Below are 18,440 nucleotides of genomic sequence, written 5' to 3'. Positions count from 1 at the left end.
AGAGAGAACACTGCTTCTATAAGGAAACCACATTAGGCAGACCAATATATAATAAGATAATAGTTTCCTAAACAGAGCCAAACTTGAAAAGAAACTCCTTTTCCAAATTCTTCAAACCTCAGATATAACACAGCACTCTAAAAGAAAAAAGAAGAAAAAAGATGATGACAAAAAAAGAGAGAAGAAAATTTCTCCCCAGGGCCCAAGCAAAACCACAATGGAGCCTTTTCCTGATGCAGAGGAAGAAAGGGAGTCATGGTATTAGTCAGCAGAGCTTGAAATTCCTTCCAAAAGCTCTGACTACACATCAGCCGCAGAAAGAGTCAGGAGACAGAGCTGGCTTTTGGACTGTGACATATTATTATTATAAAATAATAATTATTATTTTGAGGGAGGCTTGACTGTAAGGAGGACAAGAAGGCAGCACAGGCTGTGAGACCAATAAAAATAGAGCTGAGAGGAACGGATTATATCTCACAGCTGGTTTATTGGTATTTATGTTACAATAGCCAAGTAGAAATCCCTCAAAATGGTCTTCTTAACGTTAATGTACCACCCTAAAACACAGTACTCCAGGTAGTAACAGTGACTATAAATAGCAGGTTTCAAGCGTTCACAGTCAATTCAGAGCTCCACAATACAATTAACTGATCTCTTCCCCAGGTGCCACTGCACATTTGCTGGGACTCAAAGAAACACTGCAGAGGAGCTGCTCATAGTTACTGATGTGGTAATCAAAGCACTTTCTCCAGAGTCAGCGGGTTTGTCCTATTGCTTATCCTGAGGTTTTTTTGAAGTTTCCTCATGTCATTTTCCTTCTTTTTGCAAAGAGTTTAAGTGTCTTGATACCAAGATTTCTGCATGTAAGATGTAAAAGCCACCAATAGAAAATGAGAACCTGGTGAAAAAAATACTATGCTTACGACAGGTGAGGTTGACTGACTGACTGAACAAATAAAAATATCCTTTGCTTTAAGGGTCACTGATTCATCTCGTGGTCATGTCTTTTTAGTAGTCATTCAATGTTTTCTTCACTTACCTGGCAAGAGGTTGGTGGGTCCTTTTTATGACCCCGAAGGATCTGTGTGCCTTTAAGTCCTCCAGCCTCTGGACAAATCTGTTCAACAAAGCCTTCGCCCTGGACTCCATTTCTCATGTCCTTTCTGCTGACCTGTGAAATCTGTTCTCCTGAGCTGTTTATTGCACATAACTTTAGCTATTAGCTATTGCTATTCACTGCACTTAACTAACTCTCCATGTCCAGGTCCCAGGGGCAGATAATGAGAATGAGCTCCTGACTCACTGCCCTTACTGTGCTGTTCTTAAGTTTTCACAACCATTTACATGAAACCCTTGATGACATTGTTAATAAGCAATGAATCAACTTGAATTAGATTTCTCCCTAAGCTTCTGGAGAAAGTACCCAGAGAAGTGACCACAGCGAATTACCATATCAAAATGCACAGTATCCAAAGTTTAAAGGTTCCTTCTAGGAATTTTTCTGGACAAAATATAACTCAGTATTATGCTGCAGACTGGCTGATGGCCAGCATCAATATATTTTACCTGGCTAGCAAGGAATGTCCCAGGAGGGGACACACAAACTTGTTGCTGTGGTTTTGACAGTCAGTTTCTCAAATTTTTGCAGGAATAAAATGGCATCTCTAACAAGACTGATTCAAATATGATTTCAGAAGTATAAGAAACTGCCTTTTCTGTGTAGTTTCCAGCAAGCTACTGGAGTTTAATTTTAGGTATTTGATCAACTCAGAACTATTCCAGTATTACTCAAGAAAAGACATTCTGGGTGTTTCAGTTAGCCACCTGCATGCCTCACCAGGGAGGACAGAGCACCCGCACCTCCTGTACCACATCACTGGCAGCATCACGCCAGCCTCCTGTTGTCATGATGTCACCAAGCAGCTAATTTTCATAATGACAAACACAAATTCACCATCTAAACTAAAGTGTCTTGGAAACAACAAGATAAAGCACCTTTTGGTTCCAATTTCATCTTTGGCTTGCTTAAAGAGCCCTCATGCTGCCCACAGGATTATCAGGGTGGCTTTCTATTCGGGGTACTTAATCAAATATATGTGCTTTACATAAATGCCCATATTACTTAACAGATAATCAGCTCTGCTCTCATAGCCTGGGGCAGTGACTAATGTCATCTGGGGCTTCTGCAACCCCAAGCTGGAAGGCAGCTGATCAGCTTCTCTATGGAAATGGTTAGTGTATGGATGTGCCAGAGCTCTTGTAAAGCTGGCACTAGAGCATGAGAGAGGTTTGAGCAAGCTTATAAAAACTGAAATCTTAGACTTTTGTTTTGCCAGAGCTATATTCATGCATGTGTAAACAGTAGTTTTTTTCAAAAGCTTAGATTTTGGGCAAATAGGTTTGGTCTGCAGGAATAGCACAGGTCTCAGTCCTGGCACATAACTCAAAAACTTTCCAGCTTTCAAGTTGCTGCATAAGAAGACTAAGGTTTTTGAAGGGAAGGTCTCAAAACATCCTTTACATAATCTAAAAGGTATATTTCCTTGCAGTCATATACAAGAATATGTATGTCTTAATTGCTTTAGAGGGAGTCTTCAACAAACAAAAGTTTATTCAAGAAATTTATCCAGCCTGGAAAATATTTCATGCTTTGCAAATATATAAGCAACTCTAAGAGAAACCAATAACAACAACACTCGTACCATTGTAAATGCTATAAGAACTCTTACTTACCCGAGAAAATTCCAGCCACCGATACTGAAAACGTCTACTGAGGTTAAATAACCTTGAATAAACCATCCTCCACACCAGATAGTTGGCAAGAGTCCTGTTAAATCAGACATATTTTTATCAGACATCTAAATGCATATGGTGTACCACAAAGCACTCACAGAAGTGTCTCTCAAACATTTCAACTGAATAGTGAAAATTTCAGCTTGAAAATTAATGAGTGATGACCAAATTGATAAATCGCTGTTACACAGAAGAATCTGTATGATTGCAGCCAGTTAATATGTAATTGCACCATGATAACCATCTTCTAGGGGATATTTATGATGAGTCCATCTCCTAGTATGCCATTTTTAGGTAATGCTTTTTTCAAAAGGCACTTTTAATTTTCCATAGAAGTGGCAAGAACTGTGTCATAATAAGAGATACACAAAAAGTCTCTCCAGCGATAAGAAAATAACTGATTTTTCTTTTGTAAATCAAAGTGAATGTTATTTCTCCTCATTAGTAGGGCACATAAATCATAACTGTGAAATGGAATAGATAACCCTCCATCCCATATATACTACCATTATCTCATGTTTGTATCTTTCATTAGAAGTTATCAGTATGCTTTTAAAAGTTCTTAATACTCACAGAGTTATTAAACTATTACCGCTCTTATTTTGCAAATGGATAATTGAAATACCAACAAAGAGGAGTCTCAGTAACAAGAATGTCATAAGAACTGATACTGAGAGAACCAGGAAGAACTTGTTTAAAATTTGTAGGGGACCTGATGTCCATGCCCCTTTTCTGAAACTTCAAGCACTTGACTAGAAGATTTATCTAGTCTAGATTAAGCTCTCTCCACGCTCAGCCATGGCTATATGACGTAAAGGTATATTGTGAAACATGTAATTCAACTTCAAACAGTCTCAAAACAAGTCCAATAATGGCCTACATGTATTATTCTCATCTTATACATGACATGTTTTTCAAGGACAGCCATTGCTTTAAAGCTATGGATATCCAAGTGTTTTTCGCTCTACACAGGGATATACATAACATTTTGGGTAGGTCACAGACTTCTCCATGGGGAGAAAAATTGTTCCTTTGCAACCGAAGACGCTGTTATGGACCTTCTGAACAACCCTCCCATCTATAAAAGTCCCATTTCTGCAACGTCCCGTTGCCATAGGTATGGAGCAGCGTAGTGTTGCTACAGAGTCACTCCATTAGCTTCGTTCGCGGACACATCCCATACCGTCCCCTCTTCTGAACCATAACAGGTTATAAACACACTTTGTGGGTGTGTTGTCTTCATAGCAGCATTTGCCTAAGCCATAACTTGAGTTTTGCTTCTAATCAAGCTCCGGTTCACCCACACAAAGCCTCCAGCTCAAGACACGTTGTTGCTGGAAGCTTACACTCTTGGTGACTCAGCTGAGGAGGCCATAAAGAGTGGAGAATGGAGAGGTTTAAGGCAAGCTGTAGCGATATATTGTCTATTAGTGACTGACCACACGATAACCCAGTAACTCCAGCAGTGTGCACACATCCAAATGGGACTCTACACCAAGAGCAGATGGGTGGCTCTGCAGTCTCCATGGGCTAGTTGAGATGTGCACTGGGGACCACCCTGATCAGGCACAGCAGTCAGTGGCCAGGGAAGGCAGGTGCTCTGAAATGATGCTGGATTTGGCTGCCCCTGCAGGCTGCTCCAGCTGAACTGAAGCTAGCACAGGTGTGCATATTCATGTGAACCTGCACCGCAGTTGTGCACCCATGACAGCCTGGGCAAAGCCTGCTTTACTCATCAGTTGAGTCTGAATATGCTTATAGGTCAGAAATATGGTCAACTCCTTTCACACAGGAAAACTTGAGGGTGCAATCTCAAGCCAACTATCACGTCAAAGGCCTGATATTCACTAGTCTTTGTGGCCAGTGGCAACTTCTACAGGGCAGTAGAGAACTGCTGTGATTTATAAGCCCTGCCTTTTATACACCTCCTCATATCTCACACGGGGCATATTCCCTCTTTTAGTATACAGATATATCATATAGTACATATAAATCCCCACAAAAATCACAAAACATAACTGAAAAAATTTTTTAGAATGAATAATGTACATTTATAGCACAGTACATGTTACAAAAGCCAAAACAGTTAGCTCTGCTTAGAAGATCAAACCATTTCAAGGTAATGCTTAGGGTCACTAACAATTTGTTCCAGCCTATGAAATATCAGGAAGTATAGATTTTCCACTTATCACATTTCTAACAATGTGGAATTTCATCACTCGCTGGCAACTGAAGCACCCTAAAAGTGCTCAGCTCTCATCGGTTTTGTAGATGACAGCCTCCACAAGACTCAGGTATTTCAGCAGAGCTGAACAGCATCCATGCTCCAGCAGTAACTGCTTTGTGGATCTAGAACAGTATTTACTCAAGTCCTACTGATTAAAAGGTTTAAGGATTTAATTTTGATCAAAAGTCTTAGGTAAAAAACCTCAGCTAAACAGACCGCTATCATAAACCAATTATGTGTTACAACTCAGTACTTAATTGCTACCAAAAATTCAGTTCTCCCTTCTGTGTGCTTCTTGTTCTCATCCAGCAGTGATTGTCCTTATGTTGGAGTTGGGGAACCTCCGTCAAATTGGTAGTGAATGAAAGACTGAAATTTTTAAAGGATGAGTCTCAAAAAGCTGACTTATTCAAGGACACTAGTATCAATGGGAATTCAAAAACTTTTGTATCAGGCATAAGTAACGAAGGCAGCTGTCAGTTTCAGGAGATATCCCACAATTAATTGAGGGTTGTTTTAATTTGGGAAGGAAAAGAAGGCTGACATGTCCTAAAACCAAGCTGTCTGATGAGATTGCAGTAATTCCTGATTGTAATCACACTAGAATCCGCTGGTGCATCCGATGCATAAAACATTAGGAAGGTTTCGCTTCAAAGCCCAGAGGTATGTTTATATGCCGGGTGGGGGGGGCTCTGCGCAATGGAGGGAAAGGCTGAGAGGAGGTGGTGGTGGTGTTTGTCTGAGGGGCAGTGTTCTTTATTTTTTTTTTCAAAACAAAACAAAATCATATTTTATCTGAATTTGTTTATGTATTTGGGGGATGATAATTTTACCTTTTTGGTTAACTATACAAACTCAAAATCAATTGGTCATCTTCATCTGGTTTAAAAACTGACACTTTTTTGTTATGAAATGCCTCTGGTACATATCTTCAGTGATTTTCATTCCAATTTCACAAATAAGTTCACTGAGGCTCAGAGAAGTTAACCTTTTCACATGGAGCAAAATCCAACACACAACTAAACCATACAAATCCTCTGTGCTCTTTTGATGAGACCAGAGCATTTGTTGTTGTAACCTTTCAGAAAAGTACAGTACATAGTCCCCTATTTTAACTTCAGAATGACTGTTACAGAAAGAAGTGTAGGCTTGCTCTTAACCATGACCATTATTGTGATACACACTCCCAAAGGAAGTGGCAGAGAGCTTGTTTGCTGAGACAGTTAAAATTATACCAGTGCTTATGAATATCTACTAAGGAACTCTCTACCCTGTCTGGGAAAAAAGTAGGTCGTTCATGTAAAATTCTGTGAGTTTGTAATATTTTAATCAACAGACACAGTGGCAATTAAAGGGGATAGATTTAATATGAGATAGATGGACAAATTAATTGACATTTTAAGGAAAATATCTCTTTCACAAATTTTGAGATCTATTTGAAAATTGTATTCAGAATTGAGTCATGAATCAAATTATAAGTGCTGAAAAACTTCTGCCTTTATTGCTAAGGTCACTAGTTCAAGTCAAATTATTGTAACTTCTCTCTCTAATTTTTCAGAGGCAGGCTAAGACCAGAAAGGAGATCTAGTGTCCCTATCCTTCTCTCAAGAAAATTCCTCTTGTGTTGTAGGAATTATAGAGTACTTCTCTATTAATTGTCTCATACTACAAAGTTGGGGTATGGTAAGACAAAGGAAACTAGTTATTCTTTCTGACATCACGAGAATGATAGATCTGCCTCCTTCAACAGATGCGAACATCTCCAACAAGGACACAATTTACTTTATCCTATTTAAGGCCCACACATAAAGCATCAGCACACAGGTAACAGGGAAGGGATATAAGGGGCTCCTAACTGGTGCCAGCACTGTCCTGTCTCCCCACTCACATGGCACAGCTGTAGCGGAGCTCTGCCATTATCTCATTTATACCACAGCTACATCTATGTTTTCAACATACACCTCTTCTTCCTGTAATACATTTAAACTCCATTAAAAATTAGTCAGTACATGTCCTGATTTTGGCCGGAATAGAGTTCATTTTCTTCCTACCAGCGTATGGTTCTATGTTTTGGATTTAGGATGAGAATAATGTTGATAACACACTGATATTTTAGTTGTTGCTTAGTAGCGCTTACACTAAGTCAAGGACTTTTCAGCTTCCCATGCTCTGCCAGGTGCACAAGAAGCTGGGAGGGGGCACAGGCAGGACAGGTGACCCAAACTGATCAAAGGGATATTCCATACCATATGACGTCATGCTCAGTATATTAACTGTGGCAAGTCGGGTGGGAGGCAGCGGTTGCTGCTTGGGGACTGGTCAGGCATCAGTTGGCAGGTGGTGAGTGGTTGCATCACTTGTTTTTTTCCCCTAGGTCTCTCCCTCCCTCCCTCTCCACCTCCTCCCCCCCTTTTGTTTTCCTTTTCATTACATCATCATCCTCATTATTATTGGTATTATTATTTTAATTATTACACTATTCTTATCTTAACCCACAAGTTTTTCTACTTTTTCCCTTCTGATTCTCTCCCCCATCCCACTGGGGTGGGGGGTGAGTGTGGTGTTTAGTTGCCTGCCAGGTTAAACCACAACAGTACACTAAAAGGCTGAAGGAGTCCCTGAAGACTTCTTACGAAGAAGGTGTGACTTCAGCACTGAACACCTGACATGACTTAGGCCAGCCTGCCCAGGGCTGATGGAAGCTCCTGCAGGCTAATTATACAGCTTCTTGGGCAGCTTGTTACAGAGAGCCACGCTCCTGGGCTGGACTCACACAGTGCCCTAGCTTGGGAATTTCAGACAGACCTTCAAAGCACACTGCTGCACATATTTCATGCTCCACACAGTAACTTGATTATATGCAGCAGGGTTGTCAAGTAAATAACAGCCTTATTCTACTAAATTCACTCTACACCCTGTCAATGTGCTATTTTCTAGTAGCGTTGCCATGTGAATGATTCCACCATTCAAGATTGTTCAGCAGGTTCTCCAAGGGAGCAGTTTTTAATATGATAATTGTGAGTCCACACAACTTGTCACCTCCATCACTGAGAAATGCTTCTGTAGCCAGACTTAAGTTTTGCTCCATTCTTCCCTGCGCCTGAAACAAACTTCATGGAGTACTTTGCCAGATCACTGGAGTATGAACCATCTTTTTGTGCCATTTTGAATAGTACCCATGCCAGCAGAGTGCTCAGCTGGGAAGGGGACACACAAGGCATTGGAATAAAAGTATCATTTAGGGATAGAAGGTTTGTAACTGAAAAGAATATGAACTTGGTGAAAGTACCTGCTTCTCCCGAAGAGATGAGAAGTTGATTCATGTCTTAATCACTGAAGCAAATCTAAAAATTTGGAATGCTTTACTAGGAATTTAATTGGTCTAGGTATTTACTGTAACAAACCAAATTCATGTCGCTTGCATTAATTTAACCTTTAAAATATCATAAGAAGAATGACAAATGAGATTACCTAAGTGAAAATATCCTTGTTAAGCTTTCAGAGTTCACCCTACAGGGAAATGTTAAGACCTCATTGTTAGGAGTTCGCATTAAGATGATCTTCTAATTTTCTCAGGCCAGATAACAAGGTTGCTTCTGGAGCAGACTATGACATTTTAAGTAATGAACGTTATCATCTAATAGATAAACATGATCTTTTTTATCATGCAGTGACTATTTGGATGGATTTTAAGTACAAGAATTTGAAGACTGCTTGGGTTGAGTTTAGCATTATTTGCCATTTCTAAAATTTTATGATGCAAATTTCTGAGGGCAAAACTGAGCAGAAAATGCCTAAACCATTACCGGTTATAAGATACGCAGTGTGAATATACTGGAAATGGGACTGCTTTTGTCCACCCCCCTACTCCCTGACCTGTGGGAGTCAGGAAGCTGGTCTCAAGCTTTGCTGAAGACGGGCATTGCCATTCTTTCTGGTCATTACTCCAGCCTCCCTCTGCCATGACACACAGGCTGGCTCAACTCCTCTTAAATACTCAGGTTTTCCCTGAATAAGACCCTAATGGAAAAAGTCTCCAGATATTTACTCTGTAGTTAGAGAATATATTTGTGTGTAAGTGTATCTGTACACAGGGGATAACTAATTCTCTGCTGTTCTGCTGCGCGTGCATCCTCTGAATTACCACTTTATCCCCACTGACATAACTAACTTTGAGGTACAAAGCATGGGCAGCCCAAACCATTTAGACGTCTTTCTTCAGTAGATTAAGATTGGTGGCACACTAACGATATTTGTCTGAATTTTATAAAAAAAGGATGTTTGATGATCTGTAGGCAGATCAATCACTTTAATTTTTCTTATTTTAATCTGTGTTTGATCTGTGTGTTATTTTTACATGTACTATGAATTAATGTAAGCATTCTGTCACTGGAGGCATAGAGCAACAATATAAGAATAATTCTTTTGAATTAGTCTTTTTTTCTGAAATGTAAATTTAGTTGTGGCCATGCTGTACAATCAGTAAAGAATGATTTTTGGAAGAATGATTTTTGGAGACAACAGCCTAATAATATTTTTTTTTAAAGTTCAGCAGCATGCCTCAGCAGAGAGCAGATTACCACAGAAATCACTTAGATGTCATCAGTAATGATGTTTCAAAATGGGATGTCATCTTCACGTACACTTTTTCATCACACTGCTCAAAGCTGTCTTGCTTCCCTGTGCAAAGCACATCTACTATGTTTAATCTGAGCTACCTCCATTTTACAGCTATGTTCTACACGTGTAAATGACTTCACAAGATACAAGACCCTATACAAGTAAGAGATGCTGAATGCACCTGGAAAGAGCAGCTTTACTGCAACTTGTGTTTTCAGTAAAAAAAGAAAGGTGTTGAAACTGCAAATTCTCCTGCTACACACAAGCTAATATCTATATCCTCATTCAGAAAAAACCAAACAGACCTTTTGGCTAGAGATTTGATTTCAAGAATATCTGAAGCACCTGAAAAAAAACAGGAAAAGCCCAGCATTTGATGTCCCCTCACAAGCCTGGGTGAAACCATCATAGGATCCTTACTTTTTCCTTTCATTTTCTAGTATCCTGAATAAATCTTTGAAGTACTGGGGAACACGGACAATCACATTTTCTGAAGGACCTATATCTTTGAGCTCAGGATAGAGTCTGGTGTCAATCACCTTCTTGATGTATCCCAGCCAGTCAAACTGCAATGACAAAGAGAAGGCTGGTTAAATCAGAGATGATTTATTAACTAAGTTGCACCTTTGAGACTAAATGTTTCAAAACTTTACTTATTAAATATTTAGAAACTATTGCGCTTTGTCATTATACATGTTTTCAAACCTCAATAAAGTTGTAACTGAATTTAAAAGAACATATTTTGTAATTGAATACACACATTCTTAATGATATTCCTTTAACATGCTGCTCTGCGCACTAAAGGCAGTTTTAACTATATAGGTCAGACACTAAAAAAATAATTTTGCAATTATCCACAACCAACCTGTGGAATCATGGCACTAAGCTCCGATATGTTCATTTTGTTGTACATCACCTCAATTGTTCGATTTTCATAAGGAATCATGATCTGGGGGAGAAAAAAAACCAAAACAAAAAAAAACATCAAAACAAGGATTATCTTGCAGGGACCTGCTCTTACATCAGTACTGTCCGTCATAATCCCAGTGCAGAAATATCTCACCACCTGTTTTCCAAGCATTCATGGCATTAACTTCCCTTTCTGAGGATGGCATTTAACTAGGAGAAATGGAACGCAGTTCATTGTCAGTTTAACTCATTACTGGGGAATTTAATGAGTTGCATGTCTTCTTTGAACATATTAGACCAATTTTAGCTCTGATTATATTAAGGAAATACATGTTGATTCATAAGAGATAAAAGCACACCTAAACCATTAATACTTATTCATCCTGTCATGTCAGGTAGAAGCCAGCTCCAAACTATATGGTTTAAAGGTCAAATCTGAGATCCGTATGCTGGAAGCACATCTCATCTCTTGGATTTGAACTTGTTCTTGCTATGGCCTGACTCCATCTGAAGGAAGAGTTAGATACACACAAGTTTCTCCTCATTTTACCCCACCATCCTGATTTCCATAGCAGGAAACCTGGGTGTATAGGCCAGACATGGATTAAAATGTTCTCCAACCAGGCATCTCATCTGGGTGACCAGGGGAGCCAGACCTCAGTATCTTCTGTAGTGTCAAAGTCCAAGGACATAACAAAAGAAATCCTAAATATAAAGCAAGTCCTTTTATAACTGACAAGGGACATTCAGGTTCCAAGATGGCAGTATGGTTCGTAATAGAAAAATAATCCAAGAACAAGATATAGCTCAAAATTTTCTCAGTGTTCAAGGGAAACAAGGATTCACAATGGCAACTCCAGCCCTGCTCTAAGGTAAATCCTATACAACAGGCTGTACACTGTGCAGTTTAAATAGGACAGAGATTGATGCCAGACTAACCAGGCAGCTGGCAGTTCTCCAAACAAAATTCTCCAGTGTCTGCAGTTTTACTATTGCTCAAGACACACTGAAAAAAATTACTTTCTTCGCCGTTTCTGCAAATTTCATTTATCTGACAAATCTTTAAACTCTTCTTGAACCCATTTGCTCCCTTCCTCTCAAAACTTTCCCTCTTCCTCCAGTAATTCAAACCTACTTGAAACCTGCCTTGTACACAACAAGCTCTCTTGAAGCATGCTGCTCCTTCCTGTATCCAAAGTATCGTCTCGTTCTTCTTGCTGTCTCTTCCTGAGCACACAAGTTCTCTATTACATATGTTCACTTAAAACAAATGCAGAGGAACACAGGATACAGTAAAAGCCTAAGTAAAAAACACGACTATCTCCACTGAAATCATGGTAAGTTGTTTGTGTAAATCATTGTGCTTGTTAGGGATTATGCAACTAGCCCTGTCCCTGGACTCATGCCTAATATCTGGATATGTTTTAGGAGGATTATTCATACTAAAGGGAAATAAGGTACCCATGAGGAAGTATGGCTTGTTGCATAACAGTATGCATTACTGATCCTGAGGGCTGTTACATTATCCGTGTCATCTTGCATGGCAACTTCACCTACATACTTTGTGGATTAAAGCTCTGTAAGACATTCATTAAGCATTAGAGCTACCAGAGCTAGCAATGCATCTTCTTATCATATCACCAATAAAGAGAAGAAACATTTTCTGTTTTTCAAGTCTACTGGCTCACAATGAAGTATCTGCTCTTTAGTCCATCCACACTAGGTAACCAAAGCTGAATATTGGGCTTTATTTGGAGGCTAGACAAAATTTCATCTCTTTCAGCAGAGACGGAAATACTGATTTACTACGATTGTGGACAGCCCTCAGTTATGCACAGAGACACCATTAAGAAGCATCACTGCCTTTAGACTGCAACAGCAGAACCCAGGGAAAAATAATCTGCTGCATCACCTGTGCTGTGCAACAGGCTTCTCTGTGAACAGGAGACCCAGCATTTCACAGGGGGCAGCTTCTTTCCTTGGCAATATGAAGAAATACTCAGTTCAGCTGGCAGTTCTGCAAATCAGTGCCAAGTTTGCAGCCCTAACTTTTGCTGGTTTCCCAATATTGAGGCAAACTCTTCTCTCTAGCTTTAGATGAAGTGGAAACAATAATGGACTTGCAGCTTCCAGGAGCAGGATTCCTGCAGTAGTCATACTGAAGCAGGGATATGGGGGAGTAGAAATGCTCCTCCAGCCTGCAACAGTCCTAATGCATAAATTAAACTCCACAAGGGGGCAAAAATGGCTCAGAACCGAGTATCATATTTAAATCTGTTTAGCTTTACTGAATTTAGTTGGTACTGAAATTTAGGTACTAAATTCAGTAAATTCACTAAATTAGAACTGATGGAGATTCTCATCCCCTCTCCCAGGGTGCACCATGAAAGAAGCTCAAGAGCTAACTGGTGCTACTGTAACCACAGCCCTCTCACTAGTGCCAATATCCCAACAATTCTTGCAGTGCTTTTAGACTGTTCCTCAGAGAATCAGCCTGGTCTGCTTCTTGAATACATGGTAATGTATTTACAACATAGGTGCACAGCACGGACTCCAATTCTGTCCATTGTCAAAATTATAAAATCATAGAATCATTTAGGTTGGAAAAGACCATCAAGTCCTACTCTTAACCTAGCACTGCCAAGTCCACCACTAAACCATGTCCCTCAGTGCCACATCTATGCATCTTTTCAATAGCTCCAGGGGCGGTGACTCCACCAATTCCTCTCTGGGCAGCCTGTTCCAGTGCTTGATAACACTTCCGGTGAATAATTTTTTCCTAAAGCCCAATCTAAACCTCCCCTGGCCCAGCTTGAGGACATTTCCTCTTGTCTTATCGTTAGTGACCTGGGAGAAGAGACCAACATCCACCTCGCTACAGCCTCCTTTCAGGTAGTTGTAGAGAGCGATAAGGTCTCCCCTCAGCCTCCTTTTCACCAGACTAAACAACTCCAGTTCCCTCAGCCGCTCCTCGTAAGACTTGTGCTCTAGATGTTTCACCAGCTTTGTTGCCTGTCTTTGGACACACTCTGGCACCTCAATGTCTTTCTTGCAGTGAGGCACCCAAAACTGAACACAGTATTTGAGGTGCAGCCCCACCAGCGCCAAGTACAGGGGCACGATCACCTCCCTGCTCCTGCTGGCCACGCTATTCCTGATACAAGCCAGGATGCTGCTGGCCTTCTTGGCCACCCGGGCACACTGCTGGCTCCTGTTCAGGTGGCTGTCACTCAACATCCCCAGGTCCTTTTCTGCCATGCAGCTCTCCAGCCACTCCTCCCCAAGCCTGTAGCGTTGCATGGGGTTGTTGTGACCCAAGAGCAGGACCCAGCACTTGGCCTTGTTGAATCTCATACAGCTGGCCTCGGCCCATTGATCAAGCCTGTCCAGATCTCTCTATAGAGCCTTCCTGCCCTCAAGCACATCAGCACTCCCACCCAGCTTGGTGTCATCTGCAAACTTACTGAGGGTGCACTCAATCCCCTCACTCAGATCATTGATAAAGATATTGAACAGAGCTGGCCTCAGTACTGAGCCCTGGGGAACACTACTTGTGACTGGCCGCCAACTGGATTTAACTCCATTCACCACCACTGTTTGGGCCTGGCCATCCAGCCTGTTTTTTACCCAGCAAAGAGGATGCCCATACAAGCCATAAGCAGCCAGTTTCACCAGGAGACTGCTGTGGGAAACAGTGTCAAAGGCTTTACTAAAGTCTAGGTAGATAAAATCCACCGCCTTTCCCTCATCCACTAGGTGGGTCACCTGGTTATAGAATAAGATCAGGTTAGTCAAGCAGGACCTGCTTTTCACAAACACATGCTGACTGGGCCTGATCCCCTGGTTGTCCTGTACATGCTGCGTGATGGCACTGAAGATGATCTGCTCCATAACCTTCCCTGGCACACTCACCAACTGTGTCAGGAAGTTATCTTCCACACACTCCAGGAACCTCCTAGACTGTTTACTCTCTGCTGTCTTGTATTTCCAGCAGACATCTGGTAAGCTGAAGTCCCCCATGAGAACAAGGGCTAGTGATTGGGAGACTTCTCCCAGCTGCTTATGGAATATTTCATCTGCGTCTTCATTCTGACTGGGTGGTCTATAACAGACTCCCACCATGGTATCTGCCATGTTGGCCTTCCCCCTGATTCTTACCCATAAACACTTAACCCCAACATCACTGTTATCAAGCTTTACACAGTCAAAACACTCCCTAACATACAGAGCTACCCCACAGCCTCTCCTTCCTTGCCTATCCCTTCTGAAGGGTTTATAGCCACTCACTGCAGCACTCCAGTTGTGAGTCATCCTACCATGTTTCCATAATTCCAAGTATATCATAGTTCTCCGGTTGCACAATGGCTTCCAGTGCATTGGTGTAGATGCACTTCAGTTGGCCTATTGATCCTGCCACCTTTTTGGGTGGAGAAGCCCTAATTCCAATGTGACCATTCTCAGGCACTTCTGTGGTTTCTAACACACCCATAGCCCATGCATCTTTGCTGCCACATGGATTTCCACCCCCTACATCCACTGAGACAGCAGACCAAAGGGCCTCACCAGCACACTGTCCCTCAAACATTGGCCACAAAACTGGCCACCCCCAGGCTTATCTCTAGTGAGCTTTGTTGACATATTAACAATTTAAAGGACAAAAAATATTTGGCTAAGGTATTTTCCCCTGAGAATAAAATAATCACTTTAACAATTAACAAAGGGAGGAATACTGTTCATCCTTTCTTCATCATATTCTGCTCCTTCTACTTCTAAAAACCATTACTGCTAAGGCTGTTGATATAATGGCTTTCCATTTTGAAAAAGGATTGCACTTTTTTTTGTAAAAGCTAGCTTCAGTCCTGCATTAGATTACCAACCTCAGCTATTTTAACTTCCAGTCTTAGAACCGACTTCATATCAGATTCAGCTCGTGAAGCGTTTGCGCCCAGAAGCACTGCTGTATCAACCATGAACTGCAAAAAGGCATCTCTGTACTGTAAAGAAACAAAAAGAGTGAAATGACCACTGGATTTGCTCTTGAGCAGAGCTGTAGCAGTAGACCAGAAAAGCCCAGCTATAGCAAGGAGTATAATACTTTGTACTGTCATGCCCTAGCAACCCAAGTTGTGATTTCCTTACCTTGAATGCCTGCTGTCATCAAGGAAAAATGGAGAAACAACACTGTAAACATACTCTGCATGACAGACAGAGATACCTGCTGTGGTTCATGCAGTATAAATCTCAGGAAATGCAAATGACACTTCTGGATTAGACTGACAACACTTAAAGCTCTTACAACAGGATTAGGCAATCGGTATGAATGTACACCAATATTTATGCCAATTCATACAGTAATCAGCATAGGACTAAAGAATTACTTGTATACATGTGCAAGCTTGGTGGCTGAGAAGATAGGGAGATAAAGGGATGCTCCCCTAGCTCTCTATTCCTGCCATGGCACTGCAACATATATACCTGCTACAGCACTCTGCACTGCTCTGCCCAGGCTATCCTAATAAAGCACGTTTTAGTCTTAGTGTGTATACACAAGTGTTAGCAAAATACACTGTATGTAGTGACACTGTAGTGATTTCCGTGCTACCTCCCCCTCAGCATAATTCTTCAGAGATTTTGGAAGAATCAGATTGCTCCTCATCAACTCCTACTGGCCCACAGTCCAACACAAGCAAAACCATATTCTAATGCATTTCCACCTCTAATTTTTCAGTAGACAGAATTCTTTGTATCCTGGCATCATCTAGACTAATCGACGTGGCTAAAAAACTTACTAACCTCTTAGGGAACTCAAAAGGCAAGCAAAAGTGTAAAAACTTAATCAGTAGCAATAACCTGTACACCATGACAACCCAAGGGGTTGTTTCTTTTGAGCTTTGGGCTGCATGTGCTGGAGACTGCCCACAGGCCTTCATCAAGTGAGGGGGAAAAAGGTGCTGCCATTGCCAAATATTGATACGTTAAAGCATTTGATAAACATCATTGGTTCATGACTACTGCCCATAGAAAAGCAGCAAGGAACTAAGCTGTAGCAGAAAAATCATAAAGGGGAGGGGGGAAGAGGAAATGAATACTTGAAATCTGTTGAGGAACTCTTCTTCCGTTCGTTATATGAATTCAGGTTAACTTGATGATAATGACCTGCAGTGACTTTTGAAATGTTCTCAGCCTTCTGGCCTAATTGCCGAGAGGCAGGCCTGGAGGGCATCTCACCGAGGCAGCCCGTGGACACGAAAGCTTCTGGGGTCCACTTCATTGAGATGTTCTTGAGCTTCTGAGCACTTTTTCCATGATCTGGGAACTCCTGGGTCCCCTCCAAGGAACATGAGGGCTCCTGCTGCCACCAGATCAGGTAAAAGCTAAGGTGAGAGTAGCTTCAGCAGCTGCTAACTCTGGCAGCTGTGCTTGATCAAAGTGTGTCCACAGCCTTTCTTCTAGCTGGCTCCTGACCAGGGAGAGTGGAACACCCTTTGAGCCCATGCCAGAGAGTGGCCTACATAAGAACCAACCCCAGAGTACAGCTCCTAGAGACTGCCAATAGATGTAGCAGTTCACAAAGAAAAGGCCAGCAAACTTTGTCTGGCATACCCATCCTTAGATATGGTGGTCACATGCCACAGGACATGATGCCCAGGCACTACTGGTGTAACCGTCTCTTTTTTATCGTACTCTTGGACCCATATAGTGCTTCATAAGGAAGGATGCACCTCTGTAAGTCTCAGGCTGAGACTTGCCTGAGGCCTTTCATTAAGGGTGGGGCACATGGTCTTCTAACATGCAGGCAGTATGTAGCTGCTGAGGACATGCGTCGCCAAGTGAACGAGCTGTGAGAAGACAGCAGATTATACAGCCTCAGAGGAGATGAGAAAGATCAACAAGACCTCCCCTGAGATCCTGCAGCTTCAAAAGCCTGGACCTTTAGCTGCAGCAAAAGAGCAGGAGGAGCCTACACCTATGAAGCTGGAAAGTGGAAACTCCCATCACAATGAAGGCTGGGAGTCCACTGCTCTTGTAGCTGATGAGGACCCAGGAGCTCTTTCAACCAGTGCTCTGTGGCGGAGCATGAGCCCCTCAGGACCACTGGAAGGAAGAAGCAAGTGTCAGTGGTGAGACTCACTGCTGCAGGGGACAGAGGTCTCCATCTGCCAACCTGATTTGTCATCTAGGGAGGTTTGTTTTTTCTGGGGGTCCCGCATTCGGGATGTTGTGAAGAGGCTACCAAGGCTTATCCAGCCCTCTCACTACAATTCCCTGCTGCTCTTCCTCATAGACACCAATGCTATTGCCGGGAGTGACTTGGGAAGTATCAAGAGTGACTACAGGGCTATGAGGAGAGAGATCAATGGCATGGGGCCCAAGTGGTGTTCTCCCTAATCCTGCAGTTGAGGGGCAAGGGCCTGAGGAGGATATGATGGATCTTATGGGTTAACATCTGGTTGCATGGGTGGCATCAGCAGAAGAGATTTGGTTTCTATGGTCATGGGACCCTCTTTGAGAATTCACAGCTGTAGGAAGAGACAGGATCCATTTGACTAAACAGAGCAAGAGTATCTTTGCCTACAGGCTGGCCAACGTGGTAAGGAAAACTTTAAAATAGAAACAATGGGAGAGGGAGTGATTCCTCAAGAAGCAATTATGGAAGGTGCGGATAGGATAGGCAAGCCAAGGGCCTAGGGTAATGGGAAAAGAGGGGACATAACAATCAACTGAACAGAGCAGAAGTGGAACCCCTTTGAGGGTAGGTGTGTAAATAAAGAAGTGCCTGCAGGACAGCCTGATAAGGAAAGCTGTCAAGGCCATACTGAAGAATCAGCATGACTGAGTGTCCCTTGGAAATACCTTTACACTAATGCACACAGCACGGGGAACAAACAGG

General features: G+C 41.9%; 1 protein-coding gene across 1 annotated transcript in view; it reads right to left on the bottom strand.

The window, feature by feature from the left end:
• Positions 1-18,440, bottom strand: part of PHEX (phosphate regulating endopeptidase X-linked) — a 111,892-nt gene that overhangs the window by 62,224 nt on the left and 31,228 nt on the right. The window contains exons 7-10 of the mRNA XM_075096995.1: positions 15,427-15,543; positions 10,506-10,589; positions 10,061-10,206; positions 2,734-2,827 (exon numbers count right to left, since the gene is read on the bottom strand). Of these exons, the coding sequence (XP_074953096.1) occupies positions 2,734-2,827; positions 10,061-10,206; positions 10,506-10,589; positions 15,427-15,543 (441 nt within the window). The remainder of the gene's footprint in view (positions 1-2,733; positions 2,828-10,060; positions 10,207-10,505; positions 10,590-15,426; positions 15,544-18,440) is intronic.

This window comes from Phalacrocorax aristotelis, chromosome 1 (assembly GCF_949628215.1).
Source record: "Phalacrocorax aristotelis chromosome 1, bGulAri2.1, whole genome shotgun sequence".
In the NCBI taxonomy this organism is placed as follows: domain Eukaryota; kingdom Metazoa; phylum Chordata; class Aves; order Suliformes; family Phalacrocoracidae; genus Phalacrocorax; species Phalacrocorax aristotelis.
Note: the sequence above shows the minus strand (reverse complement) of the source record. Positions and strands in the feature narration are given on the sequence as shown.